The 24,702-nt window shown below is 46.5% G+C and overlaps 1 protein-coding gene, 2 long non-coding RNA genes and 3 other non-coding genes across 12 annotated transcripts in view; 3 read left to right on the top strand and 3 right to left on the bottom strand.

The window, feature by feature from the left end:
• The window catches only part of LOC108162729 (protein outspread), a 109,335-nt gene extending 99,420 nt beyond the window's left edge, over positions 1–9,915 (top strand). For 4 of the 5 annotated variants that reach the window (XM_017297597.2, XM_033392530.1, XM_017297600.2 and 1 more), the window contains 7 exons: positions 3,063–5,836; positions 5,897–6,031; positions 6,101–6,240; positions 7,529–7,678; positions 7,748–7,862; positions 8,086–8,458; positions 8,794–9,915. In XM_017297597.2, the coding sequence (XP_017153086.1) occupies positions 3,063–5,836; positions 5,897–6,031; positions 6,101–6,240; positions 7,529–7,678; positions 7,748–7,862; positions 8,086–8,458; positions 8,794–9,002 (3,896 nt within the window). In that variant the 3' untranslated portion in view covers positions 9,003–9,915. The remainder of the gene's footprint in view (positions 1–3,062; positions 5,837–5,896; positions 6,032–6,100; positions 6,241–7,528; positions 7,679–7,747; positions 7,863–8,085; positions 8,459–8,793) is intronic. The other variant, XM_033392531.1, reaches the window with a different exon arrangement.
• A 108-nt stretch (positions 9,916–10,023) lies between these two features.
• On the bottom strand, positions 10,024–10,095 carry Trnap-agg. The gene has a single exon. It is a non-coding gene; the product is annotated as a tRNA-Pro (tRNA).
• Positions 10,096–10,322: 227 nt separating this feature from the next.
• Trnap-agg lies at positions 10,323–10,394 on the top strand. Its single transcript has one exon. It is a non-coding gene; the product is annotated as a tRNA-Pro (tRNA).
• A 268-nt stretch (positions 10,395–10,662) lies between these two features.
• Trnap-agg lies at positions 10,663–10,734 on the bottom strand. The gene has a single exon. It is a non-coding gene; the product is annotated as a tRNA-Pro (tRNA).
• Positions 10,735–11,905: 1,171 nt separating this feature from the next.
• LOC108164250 lies at positions 11,906–23,191 on the top strand. Of its 3 annotated transcripts, none has more exons than XR_001775817.2 (3): positions 11,906–11,922; positions 22,676–22,889; positions 22,952–23,191. It is a non-coding gene; the product is annotated as an uncharacterized LOC108164250 (long non-coding RNA). The 3 variants fall into 3 exon arrangements; XR_001775816.2 differs by lacking the exon at positions 11,906–11,922 and adding an exon at positions 22,456–22,539; XR_004472861.1 differs by lacking the exon at positions 11,906–11,922 and adding an exon at positions 22,538–22,555.
• LOC108164249 lies at positions 21,948–22,400 on the bottom strand. The gene is made up of 2 exons (XR_004472853.1): positions 22,298–22,400; positions 21,948–22,238 (listed from the first exon to the last, which is right to left on the bottom strand). It is a non-coding gene; the product is annotated as an uncharacterized LOC108164249 (long non-coding RNA).
• Positions 23,192–24,702: the final 1,511 nt, after the last annotated feature.

The raw sequence follows: 24,702 nt of genomic DNA, 5'->3' as shown, positions 1-24,702 counted from the left end.
GGAATCGCAAGTATAATTATAGGTCGCTCTGCCTCCCTCTTCTGTACCATCCGCTGTCGCTGGTCTACAATCTACAGTTCCTTCATCCATGCGCCACCATCCATCCCATATATCAGAGAACACTGTTTTTATCAACTTAATTACACTTGGCACCTTACGCGTCTTCTCTTTTTGTTCTTTCTGTGGTTTCTGTTCATTCTGTTGGGTTTTTTGTGGGCTGTCTGGTGTGCTCTGATTTGATCTTGAACTTGAAAGCGCGTAGTAAAAGCCACAATAAATATTAAATGGTGCAAAACACATCAGCATCAAGGGCACAGCGAAACAAAGAGCCCCCAGATAATAAAGCAGAAGTAGCAGAAGTGCAGGAAGGGTTTATAGAAAGAGTGGGAACGCACTCTGGCCAAAGAAGACAATCATCGAATGATCGAAGGAGAGATGACCTGTAGAGTGGTGAAAAAGGAAGGAAGGAGTCGATTAAGTATTCCTTGAAGCTTTGCCAGAGAGTTCTCATAGGTGTTTTGAGATATCATACACCTTTTGCTGTCACCTGAAACGATCTCTCTAAGATCTAATATATCCTGATGATCTATCACACCATATACATAAAGCATTGAGCTTCCTATGCCTACCATGGGATCTTATTCTTCTTAAAACGATCTCTTTTTGGTAGGGCAAGACCCCTGCGCACTAGCTTAGCTCCTTTGGCCACGAGTACGACCCAAAACGATCATAATTCAGTTCTTAATTTTCTCCAGCCTCTTTTTTTGTAAAGACCTCAACTTTCTCTGTAAGAACTTCACTTATGATCGTTTATCCCTTCATATAATTTAACTGATCTTTTCTTTAAAAACTTCCCTAAACCGCTCAACGATCTTTTACTTCCTTATACTTCGTTCTCTATTAAGGAAGATCGCTTTTCCCCGTCTCTAATTGATCTTTAACTGTCAAAAAGTCTTGGAGATCAGATCTCCCTCTCTAATATCCCATAAACCACAGTGTTATAGGATACTTAACTTTACTTTATTGAACTCTGAAGATCACTTACTTCCTTCCATACTGATCTTTCTCTCTGAAATATCGCACAAGCCTCATGCATATATCAAAGGATCTCTCTCTCTCTCTCTCTCTCTCTATCTATCTGGCATGTAATCAACCCTCTACAAAGTAGCTCTAGGGTCTTGCCCTTCTGCTGTCCTCCTTCATGGGTAATATTGTATCATAAGCATTATAAATTCCATTGCTGACATAGTCGCCGCATCGTTTGGGGCCCCAGCGTCTTTTGCCGACAAGTCGACCAATTAAAGGCATACCCCGATGCCCCATACCCATCAGGCCGTAACTCCCTCTCTGATCCACAGAGCATGGCCAGCATCCCCTCCATTTAACACAGTAACCTTGAACCTGCTGCTGCTCCTCCGGTGAGTCAGTCGCAGAGAGGGAGAGAGAAAGAGGCAGAGGCGGACGTCTGCTGATGACGCCAAAGGTTTCTGTGGCTGTTGCTGCGGCTGGGGTTCAGAGGCTGCTGCTGTTGATGCTGCCTCCTTTCGCTTTTTGTTGCCATTTGGTTGGTGCCTTTCTGGTGCTGTTGGCCAACAGCTCAATAATCAAGATAAACGCCAGACCAGCCGAAAAGCGACCAACCTGTTCGACTGACCGAATTGATGCGCACTCAGGAGACGAGTCTCGATGGCTGGCTGACTGGCTGGCTCTTCTTTTTTTTTTTTATGGCCAGTCGGAAATTTGTATCATAATCATAATAAAGTTTAAATGTGTGCCTCTCGGAGGAGGCAGCAACAACAGCAACAACAGCAGTGGCTGCCACAGACAGACAGGCCCGGGAACAGGTCGAAAGTCTAAATATATATTTTGTAATCATATATTTTATGGGACAACTTCGAAGCGAAGCCTCCGTCGAGAGGTCTCTTCTGTTTTCTGATGTTTCGTCCCCAAGTCCTCGACTCGTTTTGGGTGTTAATAAAATTATGGCACTCTCTGTGGCTTCCCTTCCACTCTCTCTCTCTCTCTCTCTCTCTCTCTCTCTCTCTCTGAGGATTTCTCTGCGGTTTTGCTGCTTATCGCGATCCGATTCTCTCTCGGGATCCTCGAGAGGGGATCCCCTTACAATTTCTGTGCCCGTTTTAATAATTTTATTATATTTGCGCGAACATAACTTGGCGCTCGCTTCGCGGTTTTATGGCCCAATGCTGGGCATAAATATTGTTAGGGGTGTGTTAGGGGGATCCCCATCCACCATCCACGGATCCTCGATCCACCACGATCCTGTGTCTAAGTTAATTTCAGTCAATGGCAATGGCATTGATATGGTTTCTGCTTAGGCTCCCAGACCCCAGGAACATGCTCAAACATGCTCATATTTCAATGTATTTAATGAAGACGTTGGGCCAATTATGAAAATGGGGGGAAGAATGCGGCTGCGCGTAGAGATTGCGTTGCGGTGCGTTTTGGGGCCCTGGGAAATTTATTACGGCTCGGAAGATGCTCTGAGAAATGGTCTTTGAAGAGCCCTCTCCATAACAGGCCTGATTATCCGCCATAAGCGATCTCTCCCTGTCCCTCTGTTCTTTTATGTTTACTAATTTATTTATACAATAAATAAATAGTAATGTTTTTGTGTAGGTTCTTAACTCTTGATTGGATTCCAGGGAAAACTTGAGGCTTCTTGGGGATAAATTGAGGAAGGTTTTTTGATGGGTTTTTGGTGTTTGCTAAAAGAGTTTTTATTCTTCCTTTATGATTTCCTTTATGAAGTATAATTTAGGGAACAGTTTAAGGATGATTAAAGGACTGTTTAAAGGCTTGAATATGGGCTGAAGAATAGTCTTAGGTCTGGGATTAAATATACGTGCTGTATATTCATTAGTTTGGTCCTTAAATAGTCTTTCCTAAATATGTTTAGGCCACCCACGAGATGCAGCAGCGCCCCTCGGTCGTTTCTTTTAAGGATTTCTCACTTGGGCCAATTGATGGCTTAAAAATCTAATAAAATATCCACCAATTCCTTCAAAAACTAATCGAAAACCCCCACCCTTCATCTTCGACAGTTTCCCAGCCCACAACTTGCCTACTCATCGAGGACATACGCCGGGATGAGAAGACCATCAAGGACATTGCCAACACCATAACGAACCTAAGTCAACAGCAGAGCAAACGCTGGTCCACGGCCGTCAATAATGCGCTGAACAATCAGCACTCCTCCCATTATCACACCCATGGACATGGACAGTACCAGACATCGCGGGACGAGACGGATTTCCAGGTGTCCTCCGCCAGCAACAACAACAACAGCAACAAGTCCCCGAGCAGCGGTGGAAGCGAGAGACCAAAGTCACTGCCCCTGGCGGCCAACTCCACGCCGGCCATCGTCTCGGCCATAGTCAAGAAGATACCCACGGTGATGGTCTCCCAGCAGCAGCAACAGAAGCAGCAGCAGCAGCACCAGGGGGATAGCCTCTCGAAGACAAAGACGCCGACCCGTCTGCAGCTGCAGCTGAAGCCAGCGAAGCACTACCAGCACGAGCGAGGCGATCCCGATGGGGGCTGCAACATGGACGAGCTGTGCCCCAACTACATGGCCAAAACGGACGAGCTGCGATCCGTGAAGGGAGGCCTCAGCATCAAGTCCAGCTCCTCCTCCTCCTCCGGGGCGAGCAAACCCTCAGCCAAGGCCGCCACAGAGGAGTCGCTGAACGCCAAGAAGGGGTGGCTGATGAAGCAGGATAACCGCACGGGCGAGTGGTCCAAGCACTGGTTCACCCTCAGCGGAGCGGCTCTGTTCTACTACCGCGATCCGCTGTGCGAGGAGCGGGGCGTCCTGGACGGAGTGCTCGACGTGAACAGCCTGACGAATGTCCTGCCAGAGCCGAGTGCCAGCAAGCAGCACGCCTTCCAGCTGATCACCTGGGACAAGCAGCGCCTGCTGCTGGCCAGCCTCTCGCCCAGCTCCCGCAACAGCTGGCTGGCGGTGCTCCGCAGTGCCGCCGGTCTGCCCCAGCAGCTGGACACGACGACGCCCACGACGGGCGCCAAGCAGACGGACATCGAGCAGGACTTTATCAAGGCGCAGCTGCAGCCTGTGGCGAGTCCGGCCACCACGCCGGGCACCCCCGCCGGGACAGGACCCCACTTCTCGTCCGACGAGGAGTACCGCACCGCGTCGGAGGGCGGGCGCAGGGACAGCCTCGACTGGGGCTCCCCGCTGTCGCCATCCCCGCCCGTGCTCCGCAGCTGCCTGCGCAACCGGAGCCTCGCGAGCCTCCACAAGCGCAGCCGCAGCTCTCCGCCCAGCTCCAGGCGCAGCACCGTCGACAGTGTGGCCAGCGACGAGCTGCCCCTCCTGGTGGTGCCCGAGGAGCTGCTGCAGCCGGATCGGGAGCTCAAGCAGCAGTGCGAGACGCTGCGCGCAGAGGCCACCCTGCGGGAGGCACGAATGTCGGAGCTTCTGACGACCCTGCAGCGGACGGAGCAGCAGCTGACGGCCCGCCTCCAGGAGCAGCAACAGCAGCTCAACGGAGAGCTGGCGAAGGCCAAGCAGAGTGCCGCCGAGCTGATGCACAGCCTCAGTCTGCAGCTGTCGGAGAGCCAGTGCAAGATCAAGCAGCTGGAGGACCGCCTGGCGCAGGGCATCGATGAGAACGAAAGCCTGTACAAGCGACTGCGGGAGCTCCAGGCGGAGGGCAGCCAGGTGGCGAGCCTCAGCAATCTGCAGCGCCACAAAATGAAGCGCATGGACTCGCTGAGCGACCTCACGACCATCAGCGACATCGATCCGTACTGCCTGCAGCGGGACTCCCTGGCGGAGGAGTACAACGAACTGCGGTCGCGCTTCGAGAAGGCCGTCAACGAGATTCGGGCCATGAAGCGGGAGCTGAAGCAATCCCAGAACCAATACGACGCCCTGGAGCTGGCCCAGGCGGCGTTGCAGCAGAAGCTGGAACGCTGCCAACTGGAGGATGGGGCGCAGCTTCAACTGATGGCCGCCCGCATCCAGGATCTGACTCTCAAGTACAGCAGCTCGGAGCGACAGGTGCGAGCCCTCAAGCAGAAGCTGGCCAAGTCCGAGCGAAGGCGATCGCTGTCGCTCAAGGGAAAGGAGCAGCTGGAGCTGAAGCTCAGCGAACTCCAGAGGGAGACGATCGAGCGCAAGTCGGTGGAGAGCATCAGTCCGCCCACAGAGTCCTCGAGCAGCGAGTCTGCCAGCCAGTCCCCTCTGAATGCCCATCTCCTGCAGCGTCTGCACAGCCTGGAGCATGTGCTTCTGGGCAGCAAGGAGCGCCTCGAGCAGAGTCTCACGCAACTCCAGCAAATCCGCGCAGGACAGAGGAGCCGTCGCTCCGTTTCCCCCATGAATGACAGGAAGGATGGCCTGCGGCAGCTGGAACGCGCTCTGGCCGAGACCTGCGTGATGGTCAGCGAGCAGATGGAGCTGACCTGCGTCCAGGATGCCTGCCACAAGTGCTGCGACCTTCGACAGAGGGTAGAGAAGCTCTCGGCCCTGCAACAGCAGACCGAAACGGATCTGCAGCGCAGCGAACAGCTGCTGGAACAACGAGAGAGCGACCTCGCCCAGGCCCTGGAGAAGTGCGCCAGCCAGGAGCAGGAACAGGAGCTGCTCCTCCGACAGCGCAACGAACTGAGCGACGAGCTGGGCAAACAGCAAGAGCGCTGCAAGCGCCTCGAGAAGCGTCTGGAGCTGCTCGAACGGGAGCACGGAAAGCAGCTGGAGTGCCTGCGAGAGGTGTACCACAACGAGCATGTCAATGCGGCCGACGAGCAGAGCTTCCGTAAACGCTACCAACTGGAAATCGAACAACTGAGGGTAAGTAATCCCTCCCAGAGAGAATCATCCGTAGATAGCTAACATTCATCCCTTGGATAGACGCTCTGCGAGAAGGGGCTGAGTGCCATGGAGACCTCGCATCGGAGAATCACCTGCGATCTGGAGCAGCAGCACAAGCTGGAAATCGAGCGACTGCTGGCCGAAAAGGAGACCGCTTTGGCAGAGGAAACTCAGGTGGGAAACACAGCCACACATTTGAGAGTCCAAGTACCTAATCTTGGATTGTTTTTCGTTCATTTCCAGGCAACCCTTGCCGCTCTGGATGCCATGCGAAAAGCCCACCAGAGCGAAGTGCAGCGCGAGGTGGCACGCTTCAAGCAGGAGTTCCTGCGACAGGTCCAGCGGGGAGAGCACATGCGGGAAGACGGTACCACGCTGAAAGAGTGAGTAGAACATGAAATTATATTATAACTTGATGGGAGAGCCGCTCAGTGTACTGACAGCCCATTGACTGCAAAAACACTTTGAAGCCAATTCAAAAAAGTTCGAAAAAACATTTGAGGAAGTTTTATAGATCCCCACTATCGATAGCCCGATAGAGGATAGCTGCTCAAATTGTGTGGAATCTTTGTGATCTGTTAGATCAAATATGAGCAGATTTAACCTGACAATACTTTCAAAATTTGTACCCATCGAAAGAATTACTACATTACTCGTATATTTTTAAAGATTGTACGTATACGACATGTCCCATTAAAATGTTTGATGGCATATCATACGTTGACCCCTCTAAATATGTATTCTACTTCCATTTATATATGAAATATTCATATGCTTCTCTTGAAAAGTTGAAAAATGTTTACCGATTTATGATCGGTTGTAAAACCAGTCTCGTTGAAGCACTACGTGGATATTCAATTCAGCATTTGAATATTCATTTTATACATGATATGGTGTATGATATATTATCCGTATTTGCTATAGATGCTATACGCTTAATCGAAAGCAAATGTTATTGAAACTATGCTGGAAATTCTATCGTTTTCGAGAAATACTCCAAGACATATTCATCAATATTTGTATACCATGTACCTTCAAATTAAGGTATAGGAATCTTTCACAGAGCTGTACATGCTTCATAAATAAGCCTACTATTGAGTATTCCGCTCATCCGAAAGTGATGATTGGTGCATTAGACAAAGAATGTCTCCATTGTCCTGCGTTCAAATTCAAACAGAAGTCGAATGGTATGTTTTGGGCTTCAGTAAAAGTGCAACTACCTGAAATTACGACTCCACCAGAACCATTTAAAGGCTTGCTCATCGGCATAGATTCAGATTCAAGCCCGATGCTGAAGATTCAATTCATTCTTCCAAATGACATCGCTCTGAGCAATGAAATGATAACTAAACCATTCTCTGGAATATATTCGTTCATGTATATCTGAACCATATACGGACTACATTCAAAATGCCTTTTCAAAGGTAAACGAAACATTGTTTTTTCTTCTTTCGCTTAACGATCACCATAACGATTGTAGTTTCTACAAAAGTGGTGTTAAAAAGTGATCGGGACATAGAAAAGAGAAAATCAATCAAAAAAGTGTATTCATCGTGAAATCAAACAGATTTTTGAGTGTATTGTGAGTCAAGTACAGTGAAGCTTTCCAAAGTTATAGAGGTGCCTGCTTATGGCGACATCTAACTGTTTTTCCCCACAAAAAATACGCAGAGAGGAACTCGAAGAACTTCGTCTGGAAATCCTATCGTTTTCCGAGAAGTACTCCATCAAGTGTGTGGAAAATGCCGCTCTGGAAGAGAAACTGCACTTGGCCAACAGCAGATTGAGGCACTTTCAGCAGATGCAACAGCTGGAACTGAGGTAAGACAACCCCCATTCGCAGATCCTTGAGTCAGAAATAAAACATAAAAGCCCTTGCGACTTCTACAGAAATAAGCAATTTCGTGCCCATTTGGCATCGGAGGATCCAGCGAATGATGTGCATTTTGTGCAGGGCCTGACCACGGATCACACCAGAGAGGGTGCCCACTGTGAAGATAGCGAGGTAAGGAGAACATCCCCACAACTCAGACACTCCCATACAACATCCACAATCCAAAAAACAATTAACACTAGAATCCACACTTGTGACTAACACTTAATCGCCACAGCGACAGGCAACAACTAATCCACTTTGTTACCATCTTCCCACTATCCAAAAACCGACAACACAACACAACACAAACAACACAACCAACCAAACAACCAAACAACCAACCAAACAACAGCCTGTACCAACCGTACCCGTACCCGTACCCACAGTACAGTGTGCACCACAAATAGTGGCTGAACCAAGAACCACAACCACATTGGGAACAAGCAGCGATACCGAATCGATACCGAACCCCCAGAACCCAGACCCAGCGCCAGCGCCAGCGACAGCCAATGAATTTGTGGAGCAAAGCCTTTTCGTGATACCCTCCCATATGCTAAATTGTTCCCCAGTGCCCGCCGCAAAACAAAACCAAAATCAAAGCCCAAACTCTTCTGATCAGATGCGAGCGATCCAGAGCGAGTATCCAGCGCTCGAGGACGGCTACGAGCCGTGCTACCGGCCGTTCGATATATTTGCCATCTATCAGAATCGTTTGAGCTTCCAAGGTAAACGCAAATGCATTCTCTTCACGCTTCTCTTCGAGCTTCGGGGCCACCGCGCACTCTCTTTCACTGTACACACCTCTACACAAAGCTGTCCACTGTCTCCACCACCACTCACTCTCTCTGTCTCTCCCTCTCTCTCTCTCTCTGTGTCGGTGCATATGTATATCTTCCCCATCCTGCCACTCACTCCTTCCCTTCCCACTGTTTGTACTCTTCCTCATAACCAGATATTTGTTTGGCTTCCACTACTAACCCAAAGATGCGATATTCTGATTCTGTTTGATCAGCGGCTAATCTCGGAATCTCTGTTTTCTTTTGTGTCGCTTTGATTTCAGGTCTAAGAGGCAGCTCGACGTTTGGCAAAAGTCTGCGAAAATCCACAGCACAGACAGCATCACCAGCATCATCAGAATTAATAGCACCCAGATACAGCAGCAGCACCCATACAGCACCGACAACCAATCCAAATAAGCCCAGTCACAAGCAAATGTTTAAAACGGCTGCCGTCATTAACATGCAACTCCACGAAGAAAAAGCACAATGAACAAAATGAAAATGAAAATGCAGAAGAAAATGCAATAACCAAGAGCCAACGACAAACGACAACAAAAACAAAAACAGAACCAGTGGAACAACCAAAGAATAATTAGTGCTAATACTAAATAAATAATTATAAATATTTAAAATATATTAATAACCAAGCAACCAAATCAAAATCAAGCGGCACAACACATCATGATGTATGTACATATGCGAATAACATCTATATCTAACAGAGCGAAAAACTGGTTGAGAAGATCATAAGGAAGGAATGATGATGATGATGGTGATGATGATGTTGGTGATGTTGCAGCGTAACCCCCCATCCCTGAAATTGATTGAAAGAGAGCTACCAAATGAGGAGTTCCACTAGCCCCGACTGTTCACCCCCCTCCAAGGCATACTGGAAGGGACGTCGAGCAATGGACAACAAATCAAACTAACCCCCCAACATACATGGCAGCAATGTTGCTGCCGCGTCATCAAGAAACCACAATTTTGGGCCAAATTTATGTATTTATCGTCTATCTATTCTACCATTGTATCTGTATGTTATTCTATTGTACGTTTACCCAATTCTCTATGTCCACAAAATGTGTCATTTATTTATGATTATGTAGTTCTTAGGTCCTCGAGTAGTACTTTTGACAAACAGATACCTGCTCTAAGTTGCTTTCGACAACTTGTTCTGTTTGTTTTCGTTTTTTTGTTTTCTGATGTGTATTTCGATGCCTGAACCTGCACCGAACTCTGCTTCGTGTGGCACCAACGACTCCTCCTAGGAGGAGGCACCGCCCGGGCTTTGAATGCTGCTCTGGCGGAGGAAGCCGAGGTCGGTACAGGTTCAGGTTCCACCCTAAATTCCACCTAAATTAATGCAATTTTAATCTAGCTAATTAAGCGGGGCAACAACAAATGTTAATATTATTTACCCATTAAGTCGTTATTTGTGCAACAAAAATAAATTCTATAAGCAATGTTTATAATTTGACAACAAAAAAACATACAAAAAAGTTATTTCTCTTGGGCTCGTCCGGGATTTGAACCCGGGACCTCCCGCACCCTAAGCGGAAATCATACCCCTAGACCAACGAGCCGGTTAACGTTTAGCCGTCCAAAAGCCTATTTCCGTTACCAGCAGCCTCGAACGAGTTTTGGTTACATGGCCAAAGAGAAAACTCTTTGATTTTGATAATGCAAGTAAACCAGTTTCCCCATTGTCTTGCAGGTATTTTATTTCTTTGAAAATCACGCTAAAACTATATAAAAAGTCATCTAAATTGGACTTGTTTTATGATTCGATGCCTTTCGATGCAGATCAACTGGCTCGTTGGTCTAGGGGTATGATTTCCGCTTAGGGTGCGGGAGGTCCCGGGTTCAAATCCCGGACGAGCCCAAGAGAATTCATCTTTTTGTTTTTTTCTTCTTTTCATTTATAGAATTTATAAGAACTAAAGTTTAAATAAATCGCTTGATTTTGATTGTAGAAATTTGTATTCTTTATTTTACTAAGAAATTGGATAAACTTGTGAGTGTCCGCATTCATTCTGGCTTCATTCGAAGTTAATATTCTCCGTTTCTTTAAATTTTCTTCATTGATATAATTTTTAAATGCAATTTAATTATTCAATAAATATAAAAAAAGGAAAAAAGTTATTTGACTTGGGCTCGTCCGGGATTTGAACCCGGGACCTCCCGCACCCTAAGCGGAAATCATACCCCTAGACCAACGAGCCAGTTGACGTATGGGCGGTTAAAATATGTTTTGTTATGGCCGCCACTCCATGCGCAAGTGCATATAAAGCTTTTGACTGCGGAAGACGCAAGCTTTCCAGGAAAATCGTAGAAATTGGAAAAAAACGAAAGAGCAATGAAGAGTCGCGGACTCATTACATGCCATTTCCAGTCATTTCTGCCATAGCCAGCAAAAAGAGATACTGCATAAATGAGCGCGGATTCAGCAGACAAGGGAGTCGAGTCGTATAGGAGGAGTGGTTCCAGGCAGTCTGCCGCTTCAGCACAATTCCTGTAAAAACAGAACCAACTAAGCAGAAACATGCGCGTAGCTGGAAATCAGAAGTCCCATTCCATAAATGTCGACTAACGTTCCCTTGGGACGTGCGATTGCGAACTGCAGCGACAGACCAGGCAGGCCCTTTGGAGGAGATTTTAAAATGCAGAATGCATTTGCTGTTATGGAGTTTTTCCTGGGAACTGTGGGATCTTGCTTTGGCCTGCAACCCATCGACATATGGAGTTGGGCTGTGTTCAGTTCAGTTCAGTTCAGTTTAGTTCGGTTCGGTTCCTTGTGGACGCATTGCCTTTTTTGTAATCCCTGCCGTCAGAGTGTGACGTCATTTGGGATGAGTCGATCTGCACAGATTGGCTTGAACTTTTACCAATTCGAATGGGCATCGGCTCGGATCTGCCGTTGCCCATTCCATTGCCTTAATTCGCATAATTGTTTTGCTACTTGGGAAGCAAAACCACAAAAAAAAAAAAAAAAAAACGGACTAAACCAAAGCGAAACACAACAAAAAAAACATTGTTAAAATTAGTGAAAATTACAGGCCGCTGTTTGACTCTTGAATCACGATTTTCACTTCATTGGCAAGCCATCGATACAATTTGTTTGATTTCGGCTGCAGTTTTCCCCTTGGCTTTCCTTGGCTTTTCTTTGGCTGTCCCTGACCCTTGGATCGCGCAACGTGGCCCAAAACAAATATTCCTGTGTGGCGCTTTGCTTTCAACTTGAAAATGGCTAACAATCTCCATTTTATTTGATTATCTCTTCAGCTGCCGGCGGTTGCGGTTGGTGTGACGTGACGGAATCGAAATTACTTAATTCGCCCGATTGGCTAAATCAATGTTAGTGCCATCAGATCAGATCGGATCAAGCGGGGTTAACCGGAGGCCGAGAGCAGGTGAGTGATGGGTCATTGAACCCTGAAAGTGAATGCTGGAGAGAATCAGAATGTGGGTCATTCGGAATGATTCGTGGGTATGCTGTGCACTGGCTGGTCATCGATAGCCATAACAAGTCCATCAATAATGAGCATGGACGGGTGGAAGTCGTCCGCCCCATCCAATCTTCCCGGCAATTGGTGGCCTCCACCGGCAGCAGCAGCAATTGCATGTTGGCCGGCACAAAGACATCATTACCATGTAGCACACCTGCAATTACCATCTAGTCAACAGTCCAGTGCATGCAATTTTCCATCTCCCATATGTACATTTGTGCACACAATGCTGCCCCGCATCTCTGATACGCAGCGAGAATTTCTATGGCCATGGGTATGGGAACGTGTAACTAGAATGGGAATGCTAATGGGTATTCTCAAGATCTACTTAAAACCATCTTACATACACGATGGCACCGCTCTACATTTCCACTTCCATGAAAGCAGTTAATAGGGTGCTCAAAATGTACTTAAGATTGTAAATCTTACAACTCTATCGCATGGCATCTCTGCTCATAATCCTTTCTAACTAGGGTTCAGGCTCAGGCCAATTAGAAGACTTGAACTTTTCGCTGGGGCGAATTTCCACAGGCCAAAGAAATTTATGGCACTGAAGGCCCGCTCCCTTTCCCACCCCCCAACCCTATCCCCCCAACTAATTAAACACTGGCTCGTAAATTGTTATGATATACCATAAAAGATACGACAGTAAATCTTTCACCAACTTCAAAGGAAGTTTCGCTGGGCTCTTTCTCTCGCGACTCGGCTCGGCTCTGTCTCCGTGTTCGGTTCTTAACAAGCGCCAAAAACAAAATCACCGCAAATTAGAACAAACCCATCACGATCGATTACATTAAATAATCCTGCCGCTGCCGCTGCTGCTGCTACGCCTGGCCCTGGCCCAGGCCCAGACCCTGAGCCAGGCCATGTGGCTGTTCCTCTGCAACAGATTCTAACAAACAGCGACAACATCAAAGGCCCATTGCAATGGTAAAGGCAAAGGCACCAGAGCCACGACCCACTTGGCCCCGTCTCGGGAACAGGGAACAGGGAATCGGTAGCCGGGAGCCGGGAGCCGGGAACCGGGCTCTGACTTCAACTTCATTGAGGCATAACGTTCGCCTCGGATTCGGTTCGGATTCGGATTCTTTGGGCCTGTTATAACGGCCACGAAATCGCGCGCCCCAAAACAATGCCACAGCAGCGGCAGCGGCAGCGGCAGCATCCACAACTTGCGCAGTGGCACAAACGGTAGCTGGCGATGATGTTGCCCCGCTCCGTGGCTACAGCTGGCAACATGTTGAAAAGGGAAAATTGTTTCGTTTCGTTTCGATTCGATTTCGCTCTGCCTTCGCCTGCCTCCGCCTGATTCCGACTGTCTCAGGGGATATTATGTTTGGTAGCTGTTAACATAAATTTATACTGCCTTTAAACTAATTGACGATGACAACTTCTGTGGAGCATGCAGCAGCAGCAGCAGTGGCAGCAGCAGCAGCAGAGGCATGCCGCATGCGCTGGCATACTTTCCTAGTCCACTCATCCTTGTGGCGCGGACTGTCATCGGGACATTGTGGCATTGTGGGGCTGGTCGCCAGGCTCTGGCAATTTACGAGTGCCAAAGTCTTGGCATGCCTCAAAGCATTCACCAAATGATTCTCTGGCAGTTGAACATTTCATTCAATAAGCAAGTTAATTGGAATGGATTATCGTAAGGGATTATCCTTCAGGCAGATCATGTCACTTCCAAGGAGTTGGATGGGATTGGAGATACAGTGAATATTCATTTCAAACCATTATAAAGGGTTTTTCAGAGCGATTTTAAGGGTTCGTCCTCCTCTTTCCTTCGCTCTCTTGGGATATTCATTCGCTTCTTTAGACGACTCTAACTCTGCCCTAGTGAAACGTGGAATCCCCACCGTCTGTTAGACAACTTCTGGCACAATATCCCCCCCTGATAGATCGCACAGATCGACAACAATTTTGCGCCTGACACTCACCTGACTCCGACTCCGACTACGAGTGGCAGTGGCACTGGCAGTTAAGATTCAGTTTCATTAGATTTTCCATTTCCATTTTCATAAACGTGTACGATCATCAATTGTCATTAGTGAAATTAAAAGCCGGCGAAGATAAAGTGCCGTCTGTCAAAGTGGCCGGAGGAAAGTTTTCGGTTGGGCTCGTTTCGACAGAGGTCTGCTCTTTTCTTATGCTCTGTGCTCTGTGCCTAGTGCCAGATCAAGATAGTGTGTGGCAATTGATGGATTCGGGAAGGAGCGAGACCCAACCAGACCAGAGGAGCGACTGGAGGCCATGGAGTAGAAGGTGTGGGGAGCTGAGGGACCACCACCACCGCCACCACCACCACCACTACTGAGGAAGTCGACAACAAGTTGTAAGAACAAATAAACAATTGGTAATTGTTTTGAATTGGGAATGGAAATGGCAACGGCAGTAGCAATAGCAATGCCAGGGGAATGGGAATTGGAATGGCGGGTATTGGAGATGCAGTTGGAGGATTGCCAGGCGGCAGAGCAGCATAGAGAACCAGAGAACGAGAGACACAGAGACCCGGTGACACACATTTCCATCCATTTACCACAGGGGGCACACACCATCTACATACTCGTACATCGTACATCGTACATCTCTCGTACCCGAGCTTGGAAACCGAAAGTCACAACAAAAAGATAATCATCAAACGAGACTTCTTCAGACTCAGAGACTCGGAGAGTCAGAGGCTCCTCTCCTAGTCTCTCTGTCTCTGGGCAATCGTGTGAAACATAAATGCGCCCAAATTGATTTTTAAATGCTCCTGGGGACCCCTCCGGGCCGATACCGACCGAGAGACCCAGAGAATGACCCAGCTCAACCCTCTGGGAATTGGTTTGCTGGTGCGCTCGAGAAGAATCGAATACTGCGATGACTAGTGTTTCGAGTCTGACTCTCAGTCTCCGACTGGTGGACTCTCCTCCACTCCTTTCATCGATCGTGTTCCTGGGGCTGCCGTAATACGCAGGCCCCGTTTTTGGCTGTGCGACGAACAGAAAAAAAATCTGTTTACTATTTAAGGCAAAAACAATTTGTTCGGCTCACGTTTTTGGCTCGCACAGGCCCACATATTTGGCTAGGATGCGCTTATCCCATTGCCAAAGGAGAGACGTCCGTCCCCAAGAAAGAAAGGCCACGAGGAGGCGAAGGAGAGATGGTACTGCCTGGTGGCTACTGCTGCCAGTGGCTGTGGAGGATCCACATGGAGACACAGAGAGAGAGTGAGAGAGAGGGAGTGCCAGATCGGACGCCCACAATGAAAGGCGAGGGCTATGGCAATGGCGAAGGCGAAGGCGTTGCCGGTACAAATTCCCAGCTGCCTTGATATGAAATCACAAAAACATTGCATAAACATCGGATCGGATCGGTTCGGAACGGAACGGAACATCGGACAATGGGCCACCTAAATGAACCGATCGTAAATTGTGCGGTAGTTGGGCACACAGTCACAAAGGTCTTCCCCTGGGATGTGGGGGGTATGTGGGGGGCATGGGATGTGTGTGGACTCGAGTGGAGTGTGGGGTCCGAGGGGTAACTGTGAAGTCATAAATTTGTCGACCGTTTCTCTCGTTTCTTGCGGGTTAACGGAGCGTACTCGCACACAATGCGTCTGTGTATGGGTTAACGTAACAGGGCACGCCCCCCAAGGGACGTGGCTTGGTCAAGATCATCGCTGGCCTCTGGTCTCTGACTTTGTAAGGAAAATAGCTGGAGGGATTGCCCGAGGATGGGTCTTTGGATAGTTCAAAGTTTAGCCAGCGATTGGCATTTGTACGAAGTGATCTCTAACAAAGGATCGCAGCCTGAAGATAGTTTCTAGCGATCATTCTGCTTGGAGAGCGGATAATCTTCTTTCGGATTGTTGTTTAGGTCTGGGGATTGCTCAAAGATTGTTTAACCATTGACACCATCCATCTCTTATAGAGGATCACAGAACAACAATCGTTTCACTTCATAAACATTTACGAATTCTCGTAAAATGGCCAAAACAATAACTGTATATTCTTACGAGCAGAGATAATTCGCAGTTTCGCTTGGGTAAACACTGACAGATACTCGTATCTTTATCGCTGATCGCTGATCGCTGATCGTTGATCGTTGATCGGTAGCCAAAACCATTCAAACGAAAACACTGGTTTCGAGTTCGGTTTCGGTTTCAGGGGCCCAGGGGTCGATTCGATCACAGATCACTAATCAAAAATGTTCTCCAGCCCAATGGCAAGTCTCGGCAGAGAGCCCCCAAATCAAATGCCATAGAGAAAATTCGATGTCGGCCCAAAAAGCAGTAATAATAAGCAGTAGCCCAGCGAGAGAGCCAGAGCTCTGGCTTGATATTTTTAATTGAATTTTAGGCTTTGCCTGTCAGGCAAAAGCTGGCCAAAAAAAAAAACAGAAACAAAAACAAAAACAACAAATTATGGCTGGGTGTGGCTAAGAAATTCTTCAAGCCAAGGCAAATGTCGAAACATAAATTAATATGCAGGCAGGTAACAAACAGCAATAGGCGGAACGGAACGGAACGGAACAGACTACCAGCCAGGCCATGTGCCATGTGCCATGTCGCAGGGGGGCTGGGGACGGAGAGCAAGGCAAGGCCAGTAGCGGCTAAGAGCCGGACCAAGTTTATTGATGTTGCAGGAGAAACTCCTCGTACTTGTGCTGTGGCAGCAACATATGTGCTGTGCAACATGCTTGCCCAAAAACATTTTCTAATACACGGAGTGCCTGGCTATATAAATCTTTGCGACATGTGTGCCCATGCGTTTCCCATCAAATTAAGTTTTTTGTATGATCTTTAATGATACTCTAGTTGTTCAAAGGATCCATAGATAGAATAGTAAGGAATATATTCAAGCTAATTGTTTATTGTGGAAATACAATCGAAAATCTTTTACCATTGGGTTTCTCCAATTTCCGTTTAATTTCCTTTGGCCTCCGCTGCTCCGATTCAAGGGTATGCCAGTATTTCACATACTCGGGCCAGCACTTTCTTTTCATGATTATGTTTATTTTGTCGAATTTTCCTTTTGGGTGGTGCAGGAAAATTGAACATGAAAAGCAACAGCAGCAACAGCAGCAGCCGGGGCAGGGGCAGGGGCAGCTACAAATTCAATTCGATTTCCTCATTGATGTTGGCGAATTCTATTTAAATTGTTGCGCCAATGCCAATCGAGAGGTGGATATTCTCTAGAGCTGGAGCTTCGCTTAATGGGCAGCTTGTATCTGGTTGTTGGTTGTTCTTTCTTTCTGGTTGTTGTTGTTGTTGCGGCAGGCAGCTGCTGTTGCTGTTATTAGATGTTTGCAGCGGTGCAGCCTCATGCCTGATGCCTGGGCGTTTAACCATTATTATATATTGGCCTCATGCTAGTCATTCGTTTGATTTTTTGTTGTTCTTTTTCTGTTTTGCTCCCCGAGTAGGCCGCGCCGAGTCGTCGCAGCCTCTGCAATTTATTCAGCAGTCTTGTGGGTTGCCAGTTGCCCCATTCCCCCATTCCCCCATTCCCCCATCGCTGTTGCCGTTGCAGTGGCTGCCGAGACATTGATCTAATAAATGTTGCCAGTGGAAGTCTCTTTCTCGCTTTTTGTTTGCTTTGTTTCCCCGTGCAACTCAAATTGCCTTTTGCGTAGTCGTTGTCGGGTTTGATCCACTAAACCAATAATGCCGCAGACCCCCAGACCTGACCCACTTTCCGCACCATCCCATCTCGCCCCATCCCACCCCCCCATGCCGCTTGCTGCTTGTTATGCGATTTCTGTGGTAATTATAGGAATAGAAAGATGTCTATGGCTGGCTACAACAAAAAAAAAAAAAAAAACGTTATCCAAAACCTACACACAAGCAATTTGCAAAGGAAATTTTTGTGTATTTTGACTCCAAATTGCAAATTGATCGGGGATCGCCAGGGGGATAGATAATTGGGCGAGATATGGGTTAGTTGGTTGATAGATACATATGTACTTCCCACATGCGAAACTGCAGCCACAGCTGATGGGAAGTGAATGAATCGAATGGATTCACATTAACCAAATCGATCTATATTATTCTGTGCAGTTTTTCATTCGAGTTTTGCCAGAGAAATGGAAGATTTCTATTAATATTAATGGTTATTACTGGTTGCCTATTACTGGGGACAACATCCTTTAAATGCTGAGGAAGTATAAATTCATCCACACTCAGAGAAAAAAGGGCTTGAGCCCCGTATGGTTAGACTTATATTTTTTTTGCCATTCTTTTTGTGCCGTTTTTAATTATATTTTATAATAAATATGAAAATATTTGATCTTTGATTTGATTAAAATTATTTATCTATTATATTTAAATTAAATAATTTTATTAAATTTCCCATAAATTTAATGTAATATATTTATTTTAAAGTTTTTTATATTTAGATTAAATATTACAATATTTCATTTTTATTATTGTATATTAAAATCAAATTTTGTATTTAATTTCACTGTGCTTGTACTTAAAAACCAAATATTTCATTTAAATATGGGTTTTTTTATACCTTGCAATTTTTCTCTCAGTCTATGGACTCTTGTTCCTCTGCCTTTAATGTGATCGTCAAACTTTGCCACTTACAACTCTATCGATGAGGGATTTAAATTGGAAAAGTCCATTTGCAGAATTGTCTATTAATTCGAATGATCATCACGAGTATAATTGGTCAATGAATGTGCTATAATCAAATGGGGATAACACCTTTAAAATAGCAGCATCCCTTCACGACATAAAAATGGCGCAATCGCGCTATAGGAGGACGCTGATAAGTGCTTCCCCCGATCGTCAAAGGTTATGGAGTCAAATCACCCATCGACTTAGCATGTTCTTCTCGTTTACTTCCGAATAGTCGGCGTTCCAGCCAGGAGTAAAAATGTTCTTTATTTTTATACGAGTATCTTTAAACTATGAATGCCCGTGGCGACGACGGTAGCCATGTAGATTTCTGGGGGCCTTAACTGCCGATTTATGGCCCAACTTAGCGGAGAGTCGACTAACCAGAAACCGAAAAGAGTTAGGGAACTGCGTCGGGAGTTAAGTATGCCAAGTTGGCGATCTATTAGAAGATATGCTAAAAGCCCGCGCCAAAGTGAGTGGCTTGCCACTCGATTGAGAGTCGTCTCCCAGCCGCAGTCCCAGTTCCCCCCCACCCAGCTCTTGCCTCTGGCTCTGGCAAACACTTCTGTTAATGACACTCGTCTTGCAGCTCCTTGGCCAGTGTTAATTTGCGGTCATTAGCCAGGTTCTCTGCTTGGAGACGCAGACGGAGACGGACTCCACGCCACTCCAACTTCAACTCCAACTCCAAACTCCACTCCACGCGGACTCCTTCGCTGCGTTCAATCAATTTGCGTCTGGCGTGGATTCTTTTCTCTCTCTCTCTCTCTCTCTCTCTCTCTCCGCAGCAAGGGGCAGGGGGCAACCGGCAGGTAAGGAGGCTGGTAAAAGGCTTTCCACACACTCACAATGGATTGTTAGCTCACAATAGGCTTTTGTTAACGGTTAAATTACACTTGATTCTGCCTTTTAGGCTAATGATGCGTATGGGAATCGAGAAAGGGGTTCCCGAGAGACAGAGAGCCGGAGAGAACTGCACAAGGGGCTGAATACAAATGCTAATTCATTTGCACTTGGCCTCCGCTTTAGCTGATTTATTTATGCAAAAATGATGCCGAATGCCGATGCCGATGCCCATACTCAAGTTGAAGGCGAAGACATAACAATAAATTATGAGTACAAAAGTGAATGTTTAACAATGGGGAAATGGGTCAGAGCCGATCGGTTACGCCGGCTTCCAGGGAACTCATAAAGGGAGCCTAAAGAGCAGGTGCCCCGCCGACACACCCCGACACTATCGGCAAATTGCATTACCTGATGATATATTAAGTGAGTCTTTAGTAGCCGCTAAAGAGGTTGGACACACCTCTACCCCAAAACCAAAACAAAACCCAAAACAAAAACCACAAGAAATCCCAATCAAAGCCACAGCCTCCATCGGTGGATGGCATTGCTAACCCAATTTCCTCGATCTTCGGGGCCGTGGAAGGGTATGGAATGGAATCTGCGTGCGATTCGAATTTCCTTTTCCTTCAATTGCGAGTATTGGCCACTGGCAAACACCTGCCGAGCGCGGCCAACAAATTTCACTTATTGCCAATTTGCTGGCAATGAAATAAAATACTTCTCTTCCTTTTGCTCTCCTGCCGAAAACCTGACCAGGACGGACTCCAACGCCGACTCCATCTCCATCTCCAGCTCCAACTCCCAGCAAAGCCAGCGGCCAGCAGCAGGAGAGCAGGGGAGAGGAGAGATGGGAGCTCATCGAACGGCAGCCAACGTCGACTGTGCAATAAATAAATTGCGAAATTTATTTGGCGGCACTTACGCGTCGGTTTTTTTCATCGACTGCATTTTCCATAGTGATTTATTTGCATCGATCGGGCAATCCGTGGGACGGGGGCTCGGGCAGATGATCCAGCCGGGGTAAATAGATGGCTAGAAAATATCAATAAAAAATAATAAAATATTCTAGGTTATGGCCAGTGCCAGAGATGACAGCCCCCAAGGAGGCTGTGAAGTGATCACCCGAACAGGTAACAGCTAACAGGTGGAAAAGATGATTGCAAGTGACGCTGCAGAGTCTACCCTGGAGTGGTATATGGGATGTATAGAGAACTAAACCATTAAATTCAAGAGAACTGGAATAGATTCCACTTAGAAGTGGCAGTTATAGAGATAGTGGAAAAAGCTTACAAATTTATGGAAAATCTACCACGATATTCTACATTTTAAAGACCTACCGAAAGATATTCCTTTGCGTTGGAAAATGACTTTATATTCCTAAACTTTGGGGTGCTTTTTCACTTCTAAGATTGATTGTTCTCTTGTTTAAGATTGTTCTTGATTTCCAGTTCCCAGTTCATGATTAAAAAAAATTCTTGAAGTATTTAAGCCCTACGCATCGCGCAGTCACGGTTTTCCATCCGTTGCTGAAAGTCACTGCCTCAGTTTTGGCTGTCGTTCCCAGGTGCAGCATCTCCATATCCATCTTTCAATGGCGAACCAACTCGGAACAGCTTCCAGCTGCTTTTCCGCGAATCTCTCTCTCTCGGTGTGCGCCTGTGTGTGCGTCTGTCTCCCACCATGACGCGTCGGCCTTTCGGGCATTTTCAATTGATTTTCAAATTTATCAAACAGGAAGCATCTCTGGCGGGGAGAACTCGTTGGAAGTGCGCGCGCTCTGGCTCTGGCATCGACTTTGGCTTTAGCTTTGGCTCTGGCTCTGACTCGCGCTGCGTGTCCATTTAACGGCATTTTACGGCGCAGATCGTCCGACTGAAGGAATGGGCAAGTGGCCATGCCAACTGTCCGCCAGCTGGCCACATTGCAGCAGGCAACGGACAGTGGACAGCAGACAGTGGACAGCAGACAGCGGACAGCAGGCAAAGTGTTTTCTGTCTCTACTGATCGATGTGTCGAGTTTCGAGTTTCGATTCAGACTCGTACGGCGGCCTGGCCTGGCCTGGCTGACGCCCCGCTCTACTTGGCTAATTTAACGGCGGGTTTAATTAGCCTGCTCGCTTAAAGCCTTTGAGCTGGGTGGGAGACGAGTGAAGATTATTAATTGGTCTGCTTTTAACAGACGACCACTCACCAATCAATGGCCAAGTGTCGGGTGACAGAAGCTAGTACTTCCTGGGAGGAGTGATTTGTACGGTACGGTGCATGTTGTCCTGCCTCATCGACAACCATGGGATCAATCCTTTCCCCACCTTTTCACTGTACGGTTCAACAATTTTTGATACATTAGTATAGATTTTTATAGTTATAATTCCTTTGAATGAATATGAAACTCGTAAATGTCTGGCCCCTCATGCATCTTAATCCAATCTTAGCTACCACCCAACCCCCTTCATGCCCACAATAAGACAGTTCAATGTTTGGTGGGCTCTGGTGGTCTAGGCCATTGTTTTATTGCCGTCTCAAATTAATGTTCGTGGTTCGCGATCAGTAGATATTAGTCGCAGAGTCCGTTGGCCCGTCCGCTGGGGCCACAGCAGCAGGGTCCGCCATTTCTACAAGGGTAGCAGCAGGGTCCGGAAGGTCCGCAGCGGGGTCTGCAAGGTCGGTGGCTGGGTCCCCAGCAAGGGCCGCAGGATCCGCAGCAGGGGCCGCAGCAAGAGCCGCAAGGTCCACAGCAAGGGTCGCACATGTTTGAGAAGTTAAGTTTCTAGAAATATTAGGACCCAGACTTATTCAATTCTGAAAATTTGTTTCTATAATTTTTACCTTGAACAAAACAAAAAATTTGAATCGACAAAAATTTTAGGACCCACACAAAAATTTAGATGTTTCTGGGCTGATTGGTTTGGTGCGAATGAGAGAAATGGGAAGGGAGAAATAGAGCATGGGTTTGACAGAAGCCCAAACACACTTCACAGATGACTTGATGACTTTATTTGTACTATATATTTTTTGTATTAAGCCAATCATTTTAACATAGCAAAACAATTCATAGCTGACAAAATCTTGTAATATTACTTCTCCGTAATTCTCCATCTGTTTATTTAGAGCTATGTTCTGCTTCTGCAATTCTTCTTTAAAGTTTTCAGGTTTCTTCAGCATTGGCTCTTCATAATGTAACTTTTTGTGCTTTATCCCTTTCAGATGCTGCATGTTCTGCCCAACCGTAGTCATATCGTCCTGTGGGTCCAGGCGGATTCTGTGAGGAGGCATTGGTAGTACGGCATCGTCGGGGTTTTTTGCTTTCCCACATACGTCTCCACAACGGTTGCCCTTATGTCCTTGGGCGACTCGGACCACTCCGATTAGCACAGAGCAAAAAATTTTTGCCTAGTATCGAGCTTCTGTTTGGTTTAAGGTGACTACTCTATTATTTATTATAAAAATAATAAGATTAAAACCATTTTTTATATTTTCCAGAACTTCTACGGATCAAAAACATGTGGGCCTTGTGGATCGTGTTCTCCCATGTGCTGTGGAGGCTTCTGTAGTGGCTGTCACTGAGTAATAACGACAATCGACAGGATCTATGCCTTCCATCAACGCTCTGGTGACAACTGCAGAAAGCTAGAACTCAAAGCTGCCTCAAAAAAATAGCTTTAGGCTAGTTCTATGATAGTTTTAAAAATAAACCATTTAAAAATAAAACAATTTCGAATATAAACATTTGTTTTTTTTTTTTTTTCATGTGGAAAATTTGTATTTTATTGTAAACAAGTTTACTGCTACCTTTCGTGGCAACTTAATCTAGTTTTACATTTAAGGGGAAAAACAATTGATCACAGGAGATACATACTTAAACTTAATGTTACATATATGGAGTAGGTACATACATTATTTACAATATTTACAAAAAGTTAATGAGATGTTATAGGAGGGATCTAGTAGGGAGATACAGTGGATGACTCCTTTTGAGTCTTCTTTTCCTTGGCGGGTTAATTAGACGTCTGGCTAGCGCATTAGGGTGACCACCAAGTCGTTGCAAGTACCTTGCTGCATGTAATTGTATAACATCGCCCACTTTGGGAACCTTTAGGTCCCTCTCGATGTCGCTGTTTCGTATGTACCATGGAGCATTGCATATTCGTCGTAGAATTTTTGACTGAGCAACTCTAATTTTATTTAAGTTGGTTTTTGACGCGATGCCGTAAACTTGAAGTGCGTATTTCCATATGGGGCTGAGGATGGACTTGTATATCGTGACTTTGCTGTACAGCGATAGCTTATTTCTTGGTGCAAGTAGCCACGCCATCTTTCCCGCTTTCGCCATCACAGACTGTCGAACCATGGTAGTATGGGTTTTGAAATTTAGTGACCTGTCGAGTACAACACCCAGGTATTTGTACGAGCTCTTGTGCGTAAGTGTGGAGCCCAGCATATTAATGCCTCCGCAAGAAAGTGTTCTCGTAGCAAAAGTAACATTAGCACATTTGCTGCTGTTGATGCCTATGTTGCCTATATTTCTGAGCCCAGACCTCAAAGCTGCTCACATATTGTTGCAGAGCTTCCGTAGCTAGATTTATGCTTGGACTTCTGGTCAGCACTGCAGTGTCATCCGCGTAGGTTGCTATCAACACATCGTCCTCGTCCAACCCAGTTATTACCCTTGAGGAAGGCATATCGGCTGTATATAGGGTATATAACGTTGGTCCAAGAACGCTGCCTTGTGGGACGCCTGCACAGATTGGGCGCTTCGATGATTTTGCTCCATTTACAACAACTCTAAAACTTCTGTCCATTAGAAAGCTACTCACCAGCTGGAATAGCTGCGGCGGCAATATGTTTCTCAGCTTAAAGAGGAGGCCATCATGCCACACCCTGTCAAACGCTTGTTGAATGTCCATAAACACAGCTACCGAATACATTTTTTGCTCCATTGCATCAAGCGCGAAGTTGACCACTCGATGAAGTTGTTCTGGCGTGCCGTGACCTTGTCTAAATCCAAACTGCCACTTTGGAATTCTTTGCTTTACAGGTTCAAGCTGCATGATGCGGTTCAGTATCATTCTTTCCGCCATCTTCCCTAGCGCTGAGAGCAGGCTAATTGGTCTGTAGCCATCGACTTCTGTGTGTTGTTTTTCTGGCTTAGGTACCATGGAGATTAGCGCCATCTTCCAGCAGGTAGGAAAGTGTCCTATCTTAAGAATGCTGTTGAGGAGCAGCACTATAAA

The sequence above is a fragment of the Drosophila miranda genome, chromosome 4, assembly GCF_003369915.1.
Source record: "Drosophila miranda strain MSH22 chromosome 4, D.miranda_PacBio2.1, whole genome shotgun sequence".
NCBI classification, from domain to species: Eukaryota; Metazoa; Arthropoda; class Insecta; order Diptera; family Drosophilidae; genus Drosophila; species Drosophila miranda.
The sequence above is the reverse complement of the archived record's forward strand: the minus strand, read 5'-3'. Positions and strand labels throughout refer to the sequence as shown.